Source organism: Epinephelus moara, chromosome 5, assembly GCF_006386435.1.
Source record: "Epinephelus moara isolate mb chromosome 5, YSFRI_EMoa_1.0, whole genome shotgun sequence".
In the NCBI taxonomy this organism is placed as follows: Eukaryota; Metazoa; Chordata; class Actinopteri; order Perciformes; family Serranidae; genus Epinephelus; species Epinephelus moara.
The window spans coordinates 34435786-34454003 of NC_065510.1; the positions used below are offsets into that span (position 1 = coordinate 34435786).

Consider the following 18218-nt stretch of genomic DNA (forward strand, 5'->3'; position numbering starts at 1 on the left):
ACAGACACACACACACACACACACACACACACACACACACACACACACACACACACTGCAGTAATGTGACCATATTACAGAGTCATAGCTTTACAATTAATAATGATTAATAGTCATTTACACATTTCAATCATGTGTGGTTATTAAGGAGTCAGACTGACTGTCCTTAAAGGAACCTGAAGAGTAAATTCAAGCTTAGTAGGTAACTCAACAATCTCAACTCAAGGTCCACTTACTTACTTGTTCTGGTGCTTTCAACTACATCATACTGTCCTCATCGTATTCATACACATTCAGTTTGCTCAGTTAGCAATGAACTGTAGATGTTCAGGCTTTTTCCACAGTTTTGAGCTCCTGCAGGACTTCTCATCCACGTCGACCTCAGAGTTAAGCTTGACAGTTCTGTACTCATCAAGAAATTATGTTGGCCGAGTTATCAAGAAACTGTGGACCACTGTTACTCAACTAAGCCCATGGGCCCGAGATAGGGAGCTGGGTGACCCGCTCACCATTTTTGAATCCACAATGAAAATAAAATGATTCACACTAGGATTTTTTCTGTACTTTGAATGTAATTAGGTGCCATGGTGCATAGAAAAGTGTCAAAATAGAGCTTGTTTAACAAAAAAAGTGCCAGCGGAGGATCCCCTGGGTACACCTGACCTGTGCAGGGCTGCTGTGACTGGATATGCCTCTTGGCAAAGATGAGTGAGGATGGCAAATGTCAAAAAAATAATATTTCAATGAAAAATGGAAAGATTATTTTGCCTTTGTTTTGCCTTTGTTTTTAATGTGTGTTTATTTGATAAATATTATTAACCTTTGTTTAACGTTTGGCCTAACGTTTGGCCAAAAGTGACCCTGAGCAAAGCAAGTTAAGTATCCCTGCTGCAGATGTTCAAATTTTCCACAATTTTTTCTCATCCACATCAACCTAAAAGATAAGTCTGACACTTCCTCTCGACCTTGTAAACAAACAGTGGACCTGCTGTTCTCAGCCTTTCGACCATTTATCAGAAGCTTTGAACATCTACAGTTCAGTGACATCTGAGCATTTGCTGAAGAAGTTGTGTGTTACAGTCGAAAGCTCCAGAACAACTGAGTAAGTAGACCTTGAGTTTGTTTTTGTTTTTTAACTCCAGGTAAGTACTTTGATACGATGCCCTGCACCCTGGGCACCTAAATGGTTTGACCCAAAAAAGCTGAATTAAAATAATCATGTAGTCGACTGAGGGAAAATTAATCTGCAACCATTTTTATAATCAGTTAATAACTAACCAAATGATCACTGGCACCAGCTTGTTTAAATGTGATAATTTGCCACTTTTCTCAGTTTTATATCATAGGACCTTTACACAGAGGACATTTTGACATGTCACAGTAGGAAAAGCACATGTGTGAATAATAAAATTAATGATGGCTGAATTCCATTTAGCTGCTTCAGTTTCAGGGTCCTCGTACTGAGCATGCTGGCTCAGTCACAACTTACTGGGAGACTTGAACAGAACAGAGCCATTGTTAATGTTATTAGTAACTTACTGTCTGAATATATTTGGATGTGTGTACTTTTATTGGACAAAATAAGTAACAAGGCCAATATATAGGGATGTGCAAAATACACCTTATTTTTTATTGATATATTTAATGTCTTGTTGCTCTGTGTTTTAATATTGTCTTCATTATGCGTATTGTTTAATGTGCTGTTCCACAAGTTGTCCCTTTGGAGACATTAACATTTTCAAAGTTCCAAGCAAAAACATGTAATCAAGGGCAAGCGTATCTCAGCTCTCAATGCCACATAAAGCCAAAAACATGAACACTGATTTGATAATACCTGAATAATTTATTATTATTTTTTATTTTATTTTTAATGTTAATTTATTAATTAATTAATTAATTAATTTTAATTTAATTGTATATACTTCATGAATAAATTACATTTTTTCACTCTGTTGTCAATTACACACAGGTCTGAACACACACCTAGTGGAGTGCACTAAGTGGAGCTGCCCATGAAAGGGCTCCGAGTGGTTGGGGGGGTTCGGTGCCTTGCTCAAGGGCACCTTGGCAGTGCCCAGGAGGTGAACTGGCACCTCTCCAGCTACCAGTCCATGCTCCATATTTTTTGGTCCAGATGGGGACTTGAATAGGTGACCCTCTGGTTCCCAACCCAAGTCCCTATGGACTGAGCTACTGCCACCCCAAATTAGCAAAGGGCCACAGGCTGGAGTCGAACCTGGGCCGCTACGGCAACAGCCTTGTACATGGGGTGCCTGCTCTATCCACTAAGCCACCGACGCCCCCCTTGAATAAGGGGACATTTGAGCATTTTGCTTAAAAACCCCCACAACATTTTAATATAAATTCACTGCTTTGACTTCTCCCTGTGAAGTTTTGATAGTATTTTCTCTTAAGTATGTGTTTTGTAGAGATTAAAGAAGAGATATCTTCAAGTGACTGACAACTGGCTACAGAAAAGCAAGCATAGAGCTGGTTTAAGGATTCAGGGAATTCAGATCCATCACACCTTCGCAAGTGATCCAGTGATGCTCTCAGATCTTGGGGTCACAGTGTCATCCTGAAACCCAAACAAAATCCAAATACACAGATATTTTAGTGTTTGAGCTGAGGTGATATGGTTGAAATCAGTATCGAAGTATGTTTCCAATATTAATGATCTCACAAGCTAATGTTCAACATTAATGTGTTCCACTCTTCTACATCACAGAGCTGGAAGATAGTTAATAAGTTAATCAATAGAAAATTATTCAGCAAGAATTTTGATAATCACTTAAAGCTATAGTGCGTAACTTCTACAGGTCCGTAAATGTCCGTTTCACCCAAGCCACTACTAGAGGAGATGACACAATGCTGGTTAAGCCGATTGGCTCCTCTAACATCTCGCGGTATTTTTCAGTATATATCATATTTAGTTTGTGTGTCGACCGGCGACATTCCCGCGCTGGCACACAGGAAATGCTTCCTCACAACAAGAAGGGAGGGGGAGGAAGAGTGGAGAGTGTCATAGCAAGAGGTAGAGCGCAGGTAGAAAGAGAAAGCAACATGGTGGAGAAGCGGCCGAGACACGCTTCAGAAGTGGATCCTACCACAAAGAAAAAGCCTGAATGTTCGGCTGAAGGTCTATTAGCAAAGAAGGAAAGTGACCGACGGAGAAGGCAAGCAAGGATTTGTATTGGCGTCGCTTTTCCTCGGTGGAGAGCCCTGAAGGAAGAAATTGGGCTGAGGGCAGACACGGATGTTACCTTGCTGCTGTTGGATAAGTAAGTGACTTGGTTTATAATTATATTATGAGTAGTATGTGTTGCTGTTACATGTACTGGACCTAGTACTTTATTATTTTCTTGGAAATGGTGCTATGAATGTAATGTAATGTTAGCAGCATGGTGTTCGCCACGTTGTGTAGCATTGTGTACATGGTGTGAAGCGAGTGTTACTCTGTGTACGGTGTGTGGCGACTGTTACTCTGTGTACGGTGTGTGGCGAGTGTTACTCTGTGTACATGGAAGTGCCGCCGGCTTATTAGTTGTATTAACGCATTATCCGCTGGGAGGTGACAGAAGTTACGCACTATAGCTTTAATCATTTACGTCATTTAATGAGCAGAACTGACTTTGCTGGTTTGATCCTCTCCAATGTGAGGATTTGCTGATTTTTAGCTATTTTATATATTTTTTTAAATGTGTCACTTTGGGGCCTTGCTTTAATTCGACAAAACAAGCAATTTAAAGACAAGCCAAGCCTGGCTGTGGCACATTTTGACGTGCAGCTTTATACATTACTAAATGAATAATTAATAATTAAATAAAGATAATTGATCTAGCAAATAATCCTCAGATTAATCTATAATTAAAGTAACTGATAATCGTTAATTATGAATGCAACTTTGTAAACAGATGAAAAACTTCACCTAAACAATAGTTTAAATCCAGAACAGGTCAGTGACCGATTAGGATCCTGACTCATTCATTTAAAATGCCTCTGTTCAAATGTGTTTCTCCCCTTATGACGTTTAATCACAAATTCCTACTCAGGGTCTGAAATTAGCACCTGCCTCCTGCCAAAGGTGTGTAAATTATTGGCAGTGGTGTGTAAAATTGTCAGACCATCCACTTCACTGGCGAACAGAGAGAAGGCACAACAGAAAGACGTTTTAACTGCTATAGAAGCAACGCTATTAGCCACAGAGCCTCATTCGTTTTGACTGACAGTTGAAGCTCACTGAATTCTATCCAGTAACCATCAATAAAAAGATGCCCACACACATCCTTTACACGCCCACTAGGCACTGTATCAACTTAACTAACTCCTGTCAATTTCATCTGAAGGCATAGCTCAAGGCATAGTGACTGTATGCCCCTCGAACAAGAGAGATAACATTCTTTAAATGAAATGACGTATAAATGATCTAAATATTCTTCCTTCATTTAGTGCATAGGTTTTAAAAGTGGCAGATAAAATTGCTGAGTGACAGACCAAAAAAATCTTGCCTGTGACTGTGGCAGGTAGTGAAAAGAGTTCATTTCAGACCCCGTACTTACTACTCAAAGGCTTCTTCTTTTTTTTTTTTTTTTTTTTTTACTGATATCATGTTTAACGTGCCTTTCTGCTCTACCCTTCCTTGTTTAAATGATCAGTCCCATATTTTTAACAACAAAACACAGACAGCATATTCGCTCCAGGTTTTCTTTATAAAATAAGTCATCTCATACTCTCACATGGTTTTGTATGGTCATACACAAGATAAGTAAAGTCCACACCATCATACATACACAACAAACCTCTGTCTGTACTCAGAAATGTAAAGTGTTACACAAGTTTACACCACTGGCTCATATTCTCCAACATTTATCATTGTGTTTCAAATGATTTTCTTCATTTAGACATGTATGACCAGGAGAACTTGTTCACTGGGATCTGAGGCAGCGCTCACTGCAGCGAGATCTACTCTGGAAAAGTGGCTAATGAGGTTTGTTTTGCTTGTGGCACCACCCAGACTTTCCAAAATCACAAAGATAGCAATCGGTTTTCGTCTGAAACAGAGATGATTTCGTCACTAGGATGGAAACCAAACACTGCAACGACCATAACGGACAGTTTTGAAAACTGTTGGTGGCTTGAGTTCTTAAAACAGACACTAAAACAACCGTTAGAGCCGGTGTTTGTTGAGTGTAAAGTCAGATATCGTTGTCTTGGAGATTACTTACGTCATGTTCACAAAACTCTGGTAGCATGAAAATGACTGGATGAATATGTCTCAGGCCCGTAACGGACACACACCTACTCTTAGTGTTCAGATTCTTTTTTCAATTAAAGCAAAAATGAAATAACTTGTTAGCCACGCAGCTTTTCTGCTGATGGTTGTGATTCTGTGTCTTTATATCAAACTACATAATATCCAATTACAATGTATGTGGTTCTGAATAATGCATTCATCCGTCTGATTCGACTGTCATAAATATGACTACGTTGCAAATTGCCATTGTAACGTTTATGGCAGAACTTAAAATCCAAGCAACACAAATTTTAAAAAGTAGTTGATAGAAGTCCAAAGTAAAGTAAGAAAAGTGGTTCTTTACCCCATAGTTAACTCATGATTCGCCTAGCATCAGTCAGCATGACTGAGGGTCATTGTCATACGACTGCTGCAGAAGCTTTGAGTACAAATTCACTCTGTTTCCACTCTCAAATCCTCTTTTTAAAAACAAAGTTCAGAGCATTTCTGCATCACGTCGGATCCCTCTTCCTCTTCCTGTTGCTGTGTACAAATGACCAAAGTACAAACAAAACACTCTTCCGCAGATCAAAATACAAGTACAAATGTAAGGCATTGGTATGAGAGGCCATGAAACAACCCCAGAACAGTCAACAGCTCCTCCTCTCACAGCTGCACAGGTGACTACACTGACACATAAGAGGATGGGAGGAGGCGTTTTAAAGGCTAACATTTAAAAAGATACACAAGTCACTGGTGTGTTGTACGATGATTGAACTGGGGCTTTCGTTTGTCCAACATTTAACCCACCAGCTATCAGTCCCAGCTTCATTTTCTCAGTCATCCATCTTTAAAACCCTGCAGACACACAAGACACAGACCGACTGCCTCCGGTCTCTCCGCATTCATTCACAGTGTAATTAACGGCAGACAAACAGTCAGCGGACGCTCAGTTGAGACTGTCGGTCCGCTCAAATGAAACTGTCGTGGAGCCTTCAAAAATCGAACATTCCTCTAGGTCTGTGAGGCGCCGGCCCCACTAGCAGAGGTCAGAGACGTAGTCAAAGTCCCGGAAGCTGTCCTGGTCTTTGCGGGTGAGCACGCGAGGCTCACGTGGAGGCGTGAGTGTCGGAGCTTCGGTGGTGAACTCCTCATCGAAGTTGCTGACGTCTTCCTTGCCCACAATGGAGGGGACGAAGGGAGGGGGCACCTTCCTCTGCAGCAACGCCTCCCAGTCCACATTCTGGAGGGAGACGGAGGAAAAGAGATGAGAAATATTTACAAGGGTGAAATTCAGAAATTCAAAAGTCTGCTTTAATGGTACTACCACAGGAATTAATACATGCAGCCAAAGTGAGCTGTTAGAGGATGAGCTGCATCTGACAACTTCAGCACACCTCCAACGCATCATCAGTTTCTTTAACCTCATCATGCTCTCCTCTAGAAAAACACTTCAGTAGTCATGATGGCTCTTCCCCACCCATAATGATAACAGTGTACTTACTCTGAAAAATGGCTGCTTCTTCACCTCCTCTGCATCCTTTTCACCAGAGCCCAGTCTTCTCTCTGGGTTCCTCCTCAACAGCTGCTCATGAAAACACACACGGAAACACAAACACACACACACACACACACACACACACACACACACACACACACAATAATAAGTGAACGTTTTGGTGTTTCACGTGTATGTGCAGCATTTGTCACAAATTGTTCATGGGTGTTAAGGTCAGCAAGAGAAGGGAGAAAAGTGTCTGTGTGCATTCATGTGTGTGTATTCTTACCCTTCTCATGATGCCGATAGCTTCAGTGGACAGGAAGCGTGGGTAGCGGACTTCATCATTCACAATGCTGTCGAACACCTCCTCTTCATCATCACCTGGGAATGGAGACTACACACACAAACGCACAAAGGGGGACACATAAGCACACTTAATTCGATAAAGTCCATTTTAGATATTTTAATTTCACACGTGTGTTAACCACGCTGAACAAGTTAGTGATAATGAATATCCAGGTGTCTGTGTAAGAGGTGAGTAGGAACGTAAATAAGTCATCTAAAAGGCCTATTCTCACAGGACTAGTACAACCTGGGGACCTCGAGTGATTGTAAAAATTGTGGAGGTTGTCTGTGATCTCAATCCTGTGTGATTCTGCCATGTCTCTTATTTGTCCAGTTAAAATTCCACTGTAAACTACCTACTGTATTTCGGCAAACAAAGAGGATGTGATAATATTAGTCCCATGCAAATCAGTGTGTAGGTGATTTTTATTTTATTTTTGGCAAGGTTTTATGTTGACTTTGCGCCTTTTTCTGCCTCTTTCCCTGGCAAGCATTACAGAGGCTGCACTGGCAATTAGAAAGAAAAGTTTTAACAGCATTTTGGGTGCAATTTTGGGGGATAATATCAATAAATTCAATTTACACTTTGCTTATTCCATGCAAATGGGCCGTTTGTGCAGCGCCCTAGTAATACTAGTCCCACGCGATTAGGGCTCAAGACTGAAGAAATGCAGCACACTTGCAATATGCCTAATTATTTTATTTACTCATTTAAGGACATATTTTCGTATCCATTTATCAATATGAAATCAATATACTTTTACTTCTTACTACTGTTGAGTATGGTATATGATCTTTGATCTGTTATTGGATTGTTTACAGTGAAGAGTAGTGGGAAACATAGAGACAGAGGGATGACAACAGCTAAGGTGTCCTGGTCAGATGTGAACAAGAAACACTGCAGTTACATCATACTGTGTTGAAACCCCTTTAACAAGTTTATTTGTGTTTTCAGACAGAAATTCATTCAGCTATCACCACACAGACAGTGTAAGAAATTTGTCTATGTGTGTGTGTATTTGTTCTCACCTCTCCCACCAACATCTCATAGATGAGGACCCCCAGTCCCCACCAGTCTACTGCCCTGGTGTAGGATGTGTCTGTGAGGACCTCTGGAGCCAAAAACTCTGGAGTCCCACAGAATGTGCTGGTCCGGTCCCCGAAGCCCATTCCTACAGACGGAGGCAGACAGACAAAAAGGTTTGTGGCTGAAAGATTTTCGGAAAATCCATGAAGCAGGCAGACAGCACTCAGATGTAACAAGGAAAATAAAACGAGCTCATCTGTTAGTAACACTGATATCCACCTTCTTTACACAGTCCAAAGTCAGCGATCTTCACATAACCATCTGTGTCTAGCAGCAGGTTGTCAAGCTTGAGGTCTCTGAAAGAGAGGAAAGGTAAAAAGATGTAGCTGAGAATCTGTACCATATTTCATCAGGCACAGCTGAGAGAACACAAGGAGTTTAAAAAATGAGATACACAGTCTCCGGCTACACTAGCTGCTGTGTGAGATTGTGCTGAGCACAGCAGCTAAATGCTAACATGCTCACAATGACAATGCTAACATGCTAATGTCAACCAGGTATTATGTTTACCATGACAGCTTCTCCATTGGACTTAACTCGTATAGAGAATCTTTAACACAGATTTGAAGGGATAGATATTTTTTATTCTGTTTCCTCTTCAGTAGACATACATGTTTGTTTGTTTTTTACTCCCCAACTATCATGTGAGGAAAACAGATTTGTGTGGGTTTCACTCACCTGTACACAATCTTATGTTCGTGGAGGAACTGAAGTCCGAGAACTACGCAGGCTGCATAAAACCTGAAGTCAAACCAAAGAAACATTACCACAAAAAAATGCAATAAAACAAATGTAAAGCTCATAATGACTACTGCTGCTACTACTACTGCTGCTGCTGCTGTTGCTATAGTAAACACTATAGTGAATCTTTGATGCCAAAGTTGTAGGCTTTTGGTTTTGTTCATGGTTACTGAAAATGAATGAACAAAGTAATAATTCAATTTGTTGGCTGTACTGGAAAATAGTTTAAAAGCCAGGGTTTTCCAGACTTTTTTTCCATACAACTCTGGGAAAAATGGGTGCAATATGTCAAACCTGAGATCTGACTTTATTGAGATAATCACTTGAAGGAACATCCTTAACTTTTTATTAATAATTTTTTCCCCCTATTGTATTATTTTCTGTGCCTAGATATGTCATTGTGATGTGTGCAAACATGTGAAGCCAAACTGTTATAAGTATTTTTATTTTATTTTATCTTATCTTAGCCTTTATCTCTTCCTCTCTTGACGTGTATAGTTATGTTGAAAATGTAAAGAAATGGATTATGAGTCAATCTAAATGAAAACCTGATAAATTATACTTGTGATATGAGATTCTTTCTTACAACATTTTATTTACTCTTGGCTCTAAAAACTTTTTTTTTTTTTATAAATAAAAACAAAAAAAGAAGCTGCTTTTAGTATAACATTTCATAACAATACCAATGTTAAAGTAAAGTTTACTCATTTTTCAAGTCTTTCTTTTAACAGCGCTCTCGTGCCTGTATGTACATTGAAACAGCTTTCGGTCTCTGCAATTGATCCTCCTGTTCATACTGGCCACAAGAAGATTACTTCCTCATGCAATTTCAAAGTAAGAGATAGCAGACACAATCCACAGTCCTCATTCTGCGTTAAAATCTATTCTATGGTTCAACTGAAGCTAAAATGAGTCAGACAAAGTTCATGGATATTTTGTCACAAATGAACTCTCTCTTTTCCTGGACAGGATCTTCTTGCTAAATTGCAGTAAAGCGATGAGGAATTTTGTATTAAAAAAACCCCAAACTAAATATAGGGGAGAAAAATGTTTGATTTATCAAACTTAGGCTTCTGATGTCTCATATTAGCTTTGGTTGAACTTCAGAATGATCTTGTATTTTATTTTATTTTTTACAGAAAGTGGATTTTGTCCCCATCTCTTATATTAAATACACATCTTCACAGCAGACATTTTGACATGTCATAGCAGGAAAAGCATATGTGTATTTAATATAATTAATAATTCCACTTAGGGGAGCTCCAGTGCTGTGTGAGCTGGTTTACTGGAATAGTGTAATGGGAAACTTGATGGAGCTAAGCCATTGTTAATGTCATGAGTTGCATCTGTGCGTGAAGTCAAAATGTCTGCTGTGAAAAGCTTTGTTGCTACAAGAAGGGACCCCTTTACAGTTAGTATAGGTGGAACATTTACAGTAGCCAACAGTGCTTACTGTATACATATAGGCATTTACGTATTGTTTTAAGACAGACTTTAAAATGATGCGACTCCTTTGACTGCTGCCTCCAAAATGAGCATAACGGCAGGATTTACTGGTGCTACTACAAAAATTGTGCATTCATTAGAGGTAGAAGTTAAAGTTTTCTCTGTACTTTGAGATTTAAAGTAATTTGCAAACTTTAAAAAGCCCTGAAAATTATAAAACTCATTTGACTTACTATCAGGGCTTCACAGACTTGTGGGAATATGCAAAGTGTGTTTACAGACTCACTTATCACATAAATAATAAAATATTTTCAAAAGCAGTCTCTATTTAGCCTTTTCTCTTTCTCTCAAACACACACACACACACACACACACACACACACACAGAGGTTACTTACACGGCTCGTGGCTCTGTGAAGACGTCTGTGTGGATGTGCATCATCAGGTCGCCTCCAGCTGTGTACTCCATAACAAAACAAACGTGCTCCGGAGTCTGGAAGCACGCGAACAGGTTGACCAAGAAGGGATGGTGCGACATGTTTACGATCTCGAAGATGCGTTTCTCACACATTAGACTGCAGGAGGAAGGCAGAGATGAAGAGGAGGAGTAGGAGGAGGAGGATGCAGAGGCAAAGGGGAGGAAATTAAGAATTGAGGGGAGGAGAGGACATTTACACATAATTAGATAGTGTTTATTTTGGTCGATGAGACACCCACACTCATTCCACAGATGAACTATAATCATGGTGATTCAAGGCACAGCGGAGCAGTTTAAACACACTGAAATGTATTATTAGAGCCTAAATCCAGGCTAAAAAAACAGCAACCAATCACACAATCACACAGAGTACTAATCACATCTACACACACCTTTCTACCTCGTCCCGAGCTATGATATCTCCTTTCTTCAGAGCTTTGATGGCGAACATCGTGCCTGTCTTCTTGTATTCTGACAACAACACCTGGAGACAAACACATGCAGCAAGTTCATTACACTCTTAAAAACTCTTCTAGATATGCATGTTTACTGGTTTAATGAGGAAGAGAAATGAAAACTCTCTTAATCTATAAGATACCAAAACAGGGTTTGAACTGCGGGATTTAACAGTGTAAGTTGAAGTCACATTTCCTGTTTATGTTACTGCTGTTTGAAACCTGTCAGCAAGTGCTTTTTATTTTAAATAAACATGATCAATATGCATGAAACAAGGGCTTGCTCTTTGGTTTTTATGCTCCTGTTGACAAACAGAACAGAAAAAAGAAGGGTGCCATTAAATGCGCTATATATGTACACAAACACAGGCACTTGGTGGTATAATGACAAGAAAATGGCGTTTTACTAACAGTCTTATATGTAAGGTTTTCTGGTAGTAACCATAGACAGCGTAAAAGAGGTGGATGTAACCACTGTGACGTCACTTATTGGTTTGTGGACTACCGTTCTGAAGCCTCAAGTTTGGCATTTTGGCCGTGGCCATCTTGGTTTTTTGGAGCCAGAGGTGACCATATTTGAACGAGAGGGTGGAGTTGTGGAGGAGTGACTCTGAGAACACCACCATGGTAGCAACTTATCAATTACAAGGTAGCCACATCCTAAAGCATAACCTGCTTTATTGTCTATTTTACCCAAAATGGGACCATAATTTACACCATGCTGTATTCAAGAAGACCTGAAACTAGCAATTGAGACCATAAATTATGAAAATGTTTGCTGAGCTAATGAATCAAGTTAAAAGTAGGGTCATTTTCTCGTAGACTACAATCTCACTTCTTTTTGGAACCACTGGAGTCGCCCCCTGCTGGCCATTATAAAGAATGCTGGTTTAAGGCACTCCGTATTAGCTGCACGTTTCAGACCCGGAGATAACCCCTTGGTTGGAACATAATTATCATGTCTCTCGATGCTTCCTGAAGGACACGCTGTAATCCAAAGGAGCTGCCAGTCAAATCATTTTATTCTCGTGCCATTAAGTGCCTGCATTTGCGAACATACTGAGCTCATTAAATTCAAGAACTCCTTCTTTTGTTCTCTGTGGTATTACTGACATGTTTAGCAAATTTGTGCATTCAGAGTTAGAAATTGCGTTTATTTGAAAGAAACAAAAAACAAAAATCCACTGGTCAAACTGTACCTTCCCAAAGTGCCCCCTGCCCAACACAGCAATCAGCCTGAAGTCCTGCAGAGACAGAGGACCTTTCCTCTGCTTACTGAAGAGACAGACACACAGTCAGCAGGACGATTTATAATGGAAACAGAAAATAACAGATTAGAAATCATTTGAACTGCTCAGAATATCTGACTGCAGAATTTGTCATGGTAGACATGGGAACTGTGAGCATGGGCAGAGTGGTAGCTGTCATTCATTTTTATTATTTACACCTGTGCTGTCATGTCAAAATGTCCTCAGTGGAAAAGCCCCACTATAAAATGTATACGAACAGGAATATAATATATAAAATAATATACATACATACATTACATCAGACGAAAAGGGCAGTGCTTTAGTAATCATATAAAAAAATATAATGTCTTTATGCGCGTGTGTGTGTACCTGCCAACGGATGGGGTTCGGACAGGGCACTCGGGGGTGAGGTCTGGGGGGGAGAAGGGCTCGATGACTGGCAGTCGGTCCTGACAGGGGACATGCGAGGAAAAGACACGAAGAAAGACATGCAGAGACAGAGAGATAATGGAAGACAAGAGACAAATGATTTCATGACGGGCATGACAGACAACCTTTCACTGAGTAGGGTTCACTTTTTATCCCTGCTCTCTATTTCAAACCCTACAGGCTAGACCCATGTGCAGTGCTGCTCAGTTTTTGGAGACACTGTGATCAAGTGCACGCCTGAGGGAGAATCCACATGGTGTTTTTGTGTCATTTGACATCTGTCACTTCTCTGCCTCAAAGAATAAAAAAAGGTTTCCCTCTTATTTAATGTAATAATCCACATCTCCTGTGAGAGACATCACTGTGCAACCCACAAGTTTCTTTTTACAGTCCTGGTCTATCTTTTTAAAATCTAGTGCATTAAATTGAGCATAATCTCCACAGACAGCCATTCAAATCGCATAAATCGCCTGCTTTACATATGTTGTGATCATACTTACTATATCTACATACTATATAATGATCAAGGTGTCTTTTCAGTATGAGTTTTCTGTATTCAATATGGGCCTACAGAGCTGAAATTACAATCTGATAAGATAAAAAGATAAACAAAGCTGCTGTTCTACTGTATACTCTTCCCATGTTAATCTGTCTGGTGACGACAGTGTTATGTCACATTCGTGTCACATGGGACGGACTGTAAAGATGGGAAGATTCACGTTTAGGACTTGTTCATGCCAGACATGTCAGAAGGTTGCATATTGGTTGTATGAGGGTTAAAGATACTGTGCACTGATGTCATAAAACCACATCTTTTATATTTAGATTTAATGTCATTAAACACCTGACTTCAGCTGACATGAGGTGTCTATACTGATTTTGTTTTTAGGTACTTATTTTTAAGTGCCAAGTCGGGTATATCGGAGCTTTCTAAAAATTCCCAGTCGTCATCACAACACAGATGTTAGCACTATGAGACAGCTGTTTTAGAGCATATCTAATAATCTCTTCAAAGACATTTTTACAATGTTCTCGATTGACTTCAGCTCAAAATGTAATGTTTTGTTCTCTCTTGTTTGTCTAGCTACAAAATAAAGTTCAAACGTCACTAAAACGTAAATATTAAAGCCTGGATTATGAATTATTACGTTATTCACAGATCAGAGTGGCAAAACGTCCATGTGTTGATTTACCCCATATCCCATATCTTAGTACAGAGCTTATCCCCCTTCACACACACACACACACACACACACACACACACACACACACACACACACACACACACGCACACCTCCCCCATTTTCCGGGCTTCCTCCCTCTCTGTCTGTCTCACCGGGGTGTGTACGTCCGTGTCTCTTTTGTAATCGCCTCTTATCGGAGAGTCACTGTCCAGACTCAACTTCTCCACTGAGACCTCCCTGAAAGATTCACACAGACACAAACAAACAGACCCACACGATAATGCAGACGCACAAATGAACAGAGACACACACACAGATGGGGTTGTTAGACGTGGGGCAGAGAAAGCATCGCATGCTTTAAACTTGGCCAGGAGACACAAGGAAAAAAGGTTCAAGGAATGCTGCTGCATTTGATAGCAAGGTCTGACTGATGGCTATCAAACGTCACACACAGATGCTGAGTGTCTCTCCGGTACAATGAAGTGGAGTGTGTGCATCTGTTTTTATATGTGTGAGTCTCACCCGGAATTGAGTGTGAGGCTGTGTGCGTTGGGACTGTAGGTTCCTGAGTTGTTGACGGTGGGAATGGCGTTTCGAAGCAGCCTCACCCACGTCCCAATATCGACATTCATCTGACGAGCCCGAAGGAATGCCTTGCCTGGAAACACACATTTGCACAGAAATCTAAAGTCAGTAACGTGTCTCACTGAACAGATCATCACACCTTCTCTTAGGAAAGAGTTTTAGATCTTCTTCTGTCGATATGTTCTGCCTCTATGTGTTACATTAGCACACATGTTTTAGACTAACATCTCTACACATTGCACATATTCTCTATACTTTATACAGTGAACTTCTGTACATTCCCTGGTCCATATTTTGCACATTCCTGCACAAAACAGATAAATTGTACACATTTTAAATAGATTTTTTTAATACATTTTAATCACACATTTATGTCTATTAACTTCTGCAGTACCTGGCTTTATTTTTATTTTCCCCCTTTTTTAATATATTATTTTTTTAGGACTTTTTTTTTTGCCTTTATGACAGGAAAGCTGGAGAGAAACGGGAAAGGGGGAGAGAGAATGGGGATGACATGCAGCAAAAGGCCGCAGGCTGGAGTTGAACCTGAGCTGCTGCGAAGGTCTCAGCCTAAATGACATGGGGCACACACTTTACCCATCTTGCTGGAGGTCGCTCCTATTTTTAATTTCTCTTGCTGTGTTTATCGTTCTGCACCAAAACATCAAGGCAAATTACTTGTATGTCAACACCTACTTTGTAATAATTACATTTTTTGATATTAGAAATCTTACAGTGGTAGAATGTCAACATCCATAGAGTGTTGGGATGTAAATCACAATTAAAATCATTATGCTATTCACAGATTCATAAGGGAATGTATATAAGTCTGGAAAACACTCTTAAATAAAATGATATTCTAAAACCTTCTTGATCAGTGGAAAGACAGAGTAGTGCTTCTCATCAAGACTTCTCCAGACTTTGGCTGAACTGTTTTTCTATGTAATTTGTTGTCATGTTGTTTTTGCTTTATTTACATCTCTCTGTTTTGTATCTTGTTTAAGTGAAGTACTTTATATTTTTGTTTCGGTAATATCTACATTAATAAAGCTGTCATCATCTTTAAGAAACGAGATGATTTATTCACCACTAGATGGTGCCGTAGTTTAAATGTAAACAGTACTGACTAACAAGTATTTCTTCCCTTCTAGTTATGCTCATTTTTTTTATTAAGATAAAGCCAGTTTCAGCACAACTGTTGTTTGTTCATCTCAAAAGGTCGTCTATGTAAACTGAGCTTAAACTACAGAGCAGAAAAACTGTATATATATTTTTTTTTCATTCTATTTTTTGTTTAGCTCTGTTTCCTCTCTGCTCAGTCTCTTCCTCACCTTGCTGCTTAGAAAAGACCTTCTTCTGCCTCTGGAGGCGTGGAACTCTCTCAATGACCGGGTTAAAGAAGGTCACCTGGAAAAAAGCACACACACACACACACACACACGCACACACACACACGAAACATAAAAATAATGGAAACTACACACCCATATTTTATTTTCCAGACGTCACACTCAGACGACTAGACCTTTCAAGTATGATGTATCAAAGCAGTGTTTTTCAGCACAGGTGCATGAGACAGCTTGTGTGTGTGTGTGTGGGTGTGTGTGTGTGTGTGTGTTTGTGTGCGTGTGTGGGCAGGTGTACGTGTGCACATTTGAATATCTTTGTGTGTGCATTAATAGCACTTTCACAGACAGGTGTCAGGTATGCGTATGTGGCCGTTCCTTTTTTCCCAGTTTTTGTTGCTGTGTCAAGACTAGTGTGTGTGTGTGTGTGTGTGTGTGTGTGTGTGTGTGTGTGTGTACCTCAGCCAGCAGCAGGCCCTGAGGCTCCAACTCCAGCTGAACTCTGTGTTTCTGGTTGTCCAAGAACTCCTCCAGCTTCAGGTACTTGAGAGCACACAACGAGCGGTAGTCCTTCCAGTAGACTGCAATCTCCATCTCCCTCGACTAAAATGCACACACACACCAGCACCCAACGGTGGTTAACAGCAGCAGCAGTTTTACTAAAATTATAAATTGAATGCAATCGATGTGTCCCTGTGTGTGTGTGTAAGTACTGACTCTTTCCAGCTCCACAGTGAAGGTCTGGTCCCAAGCCTGTTCTCCCACAGTCCTCCAAGGTGTCTGGCCCACCACACTGTTATCCAGCTTCAGCACGGCACTCACCTCAGCTGCACACACACACTCACAATCAGCACATTTCATTTCCTCCATAAGTTAAATTCCCACACAGAACGTGGCCCTTTAGCCCTGACCACTATAAAAAATGAAAGCTACTGTATGCTCATGCTCCAACAAAACAATTGAAGTATTGATTAATGATTGTCATTCATTCCCTTGGAGACACTGCAGAATGTGCAGGACCTTAAGAAAAAATTGGAATTGTCTGCTCAGGGTATTGAGCCACTTCAGCTAAATGTGCTGATGTTGCTGTGCCATTATATGTGAGCATTGACCCAAAGTACCTAACCTCACCAACCTAAATGTGAGTGAGTACAGTTTGTGCTACACTATAAAGTGCTGCAGGGATAACGTTCTTTCGTAGGCCGACCTGGAAGTCACTCTGGTTCTCTCTCTCTCTCAAAAAAAAAAAAAAGCCTATGGGATTTTTCCATGATTTTCCGATCATGGCAGAAAATAAGATCTTTTGCAAGAAAAATGTATGATACTTACAAGTTTTGTTCAACAAGATAATCTTCATAAATTAACACTTATGATTTTTGAAGCATAAATACGATAACCACAAGTAAAAAACTAACATTCTCCTGACTTGCCACCACCACAACAAGGCTGTAGAGGTGGTGCACGGCGTGATGATTTTTAATATCCCCGACAAACTCTGTAGTCTCATTTAGCCACTTGTTAGCAACCACCTCTTTAAAGACACATAAAAGCTTCAAAATTCAGGAGTGGGGTATTTACTACTTTAATTTTATGTCATAGATTTTTTTTATGTAAAAATCTCTTAAGCTTGTGTTAACCACAGACCTTCTTTCAGGGATCTAACCAAAAACACATTCAAAAAAACTCTTTGACTTTACGACGAGGGAACCTGGAGTGCAAACACCTTAACTCATTTCCGGGCTTTGGGACTCATTCCTTCACCACTCTGTTTGTGATACAATATATCCAAAAGCAAAAGAGCTTGTCCACTTATTTTTTAATTTCATTTTATATTACTAGTATTCATTAGCACTGAATACCTAACGTTTTCAGATAAACACACACTCATACAACCACTTACAGGAGAGCTCCTCTGTCTTGCTGGGCGTCTTCCCGCTGACTGAGCCGCTCCGTCCGTAGAGTCCCTTGCTGCCTCTCATGAAGGACCTGGTGTCTCCGGGGCTGTAGCAGGGCAGCATGACAGCTGTCCCTTTATTGCGACCTGGGACCACCTCCAACAGCCCCACACAGCCCAGCAGCTGCACTTGTAAGGTACCTGAAGACAGAGGGGAACAATTCAGGTACAACCAACAGAGGAC

General features: G+C 40.3%; 2 protein-coding genes across 3 annotated transcripts in view; one reads left to right on the forward strand and one right to left on the reverse strand.

Annotated features, from left to right (window-relative positions):
- LOC126389773 (myosin-10) overlaps positions 1-18218 on the forward strand; it is a 667776-nt gene that overhangs the window by 203977 nt on the left and 445581 nt on the right. The window lies entirely within an intron of this gene.
- Positions 4691-18218, reverse strand: part of pkn1a (protein kinase N1a) — a 67709-nt gene continuing 54181 nt past the window's right edge. For both annotated transcript variants that reach the window (XM_050043649.1, XM_050043648.1), the window contains exons 8-23: positions 17981-18175; positions 16798-16907; positions 16540-16683; positions 16066-16141; positions 14672-14807; positions 14302-14386; positions 12906-12985; positions 12486-12561; positions 11224-11315; positions 10752-10928; positions 8845-8907; positions 8386-8462; positions 8109-8251; positions 7021-7128; positions 6738-6818; positions 4691-6476 (exon numbers count right to left, since the gene is read on the reverse strand). In XM_050043649.1, the coding sequence (XP_049899606.1) occupies positions 6273-6476; positions 6738-6818; positions 7021-7128; positions 8109-8251; positions 8386-8462; positions 8845-8907; positions 10752-10928; positions 11224-11315; positions 12486-12561; positions 12906-12985; positions 14302-14386; positions 14672-14807; positions 16066-16141; positions 16540-16683; positions 16798-16907; positions 17981-18175 (1847 nt within the window). In that variant the 3' untranslated portion in view covers positions 4691-6272. The remainder of the gene's footprint in view (positions 6477-6737; positions 6819-7020; positions 7129-8108; positions 8252-8385; positions 8463-8844; positions 8908-10751; positions 10929-11223; positions 11316-12485; positions 12562-12905; positions 12986-14301; positions 14387-14671; positions 14808-16065; positions 16142-16539; positions 16684-16797; positions 16908-17980; positions 18176-18218) is intronic.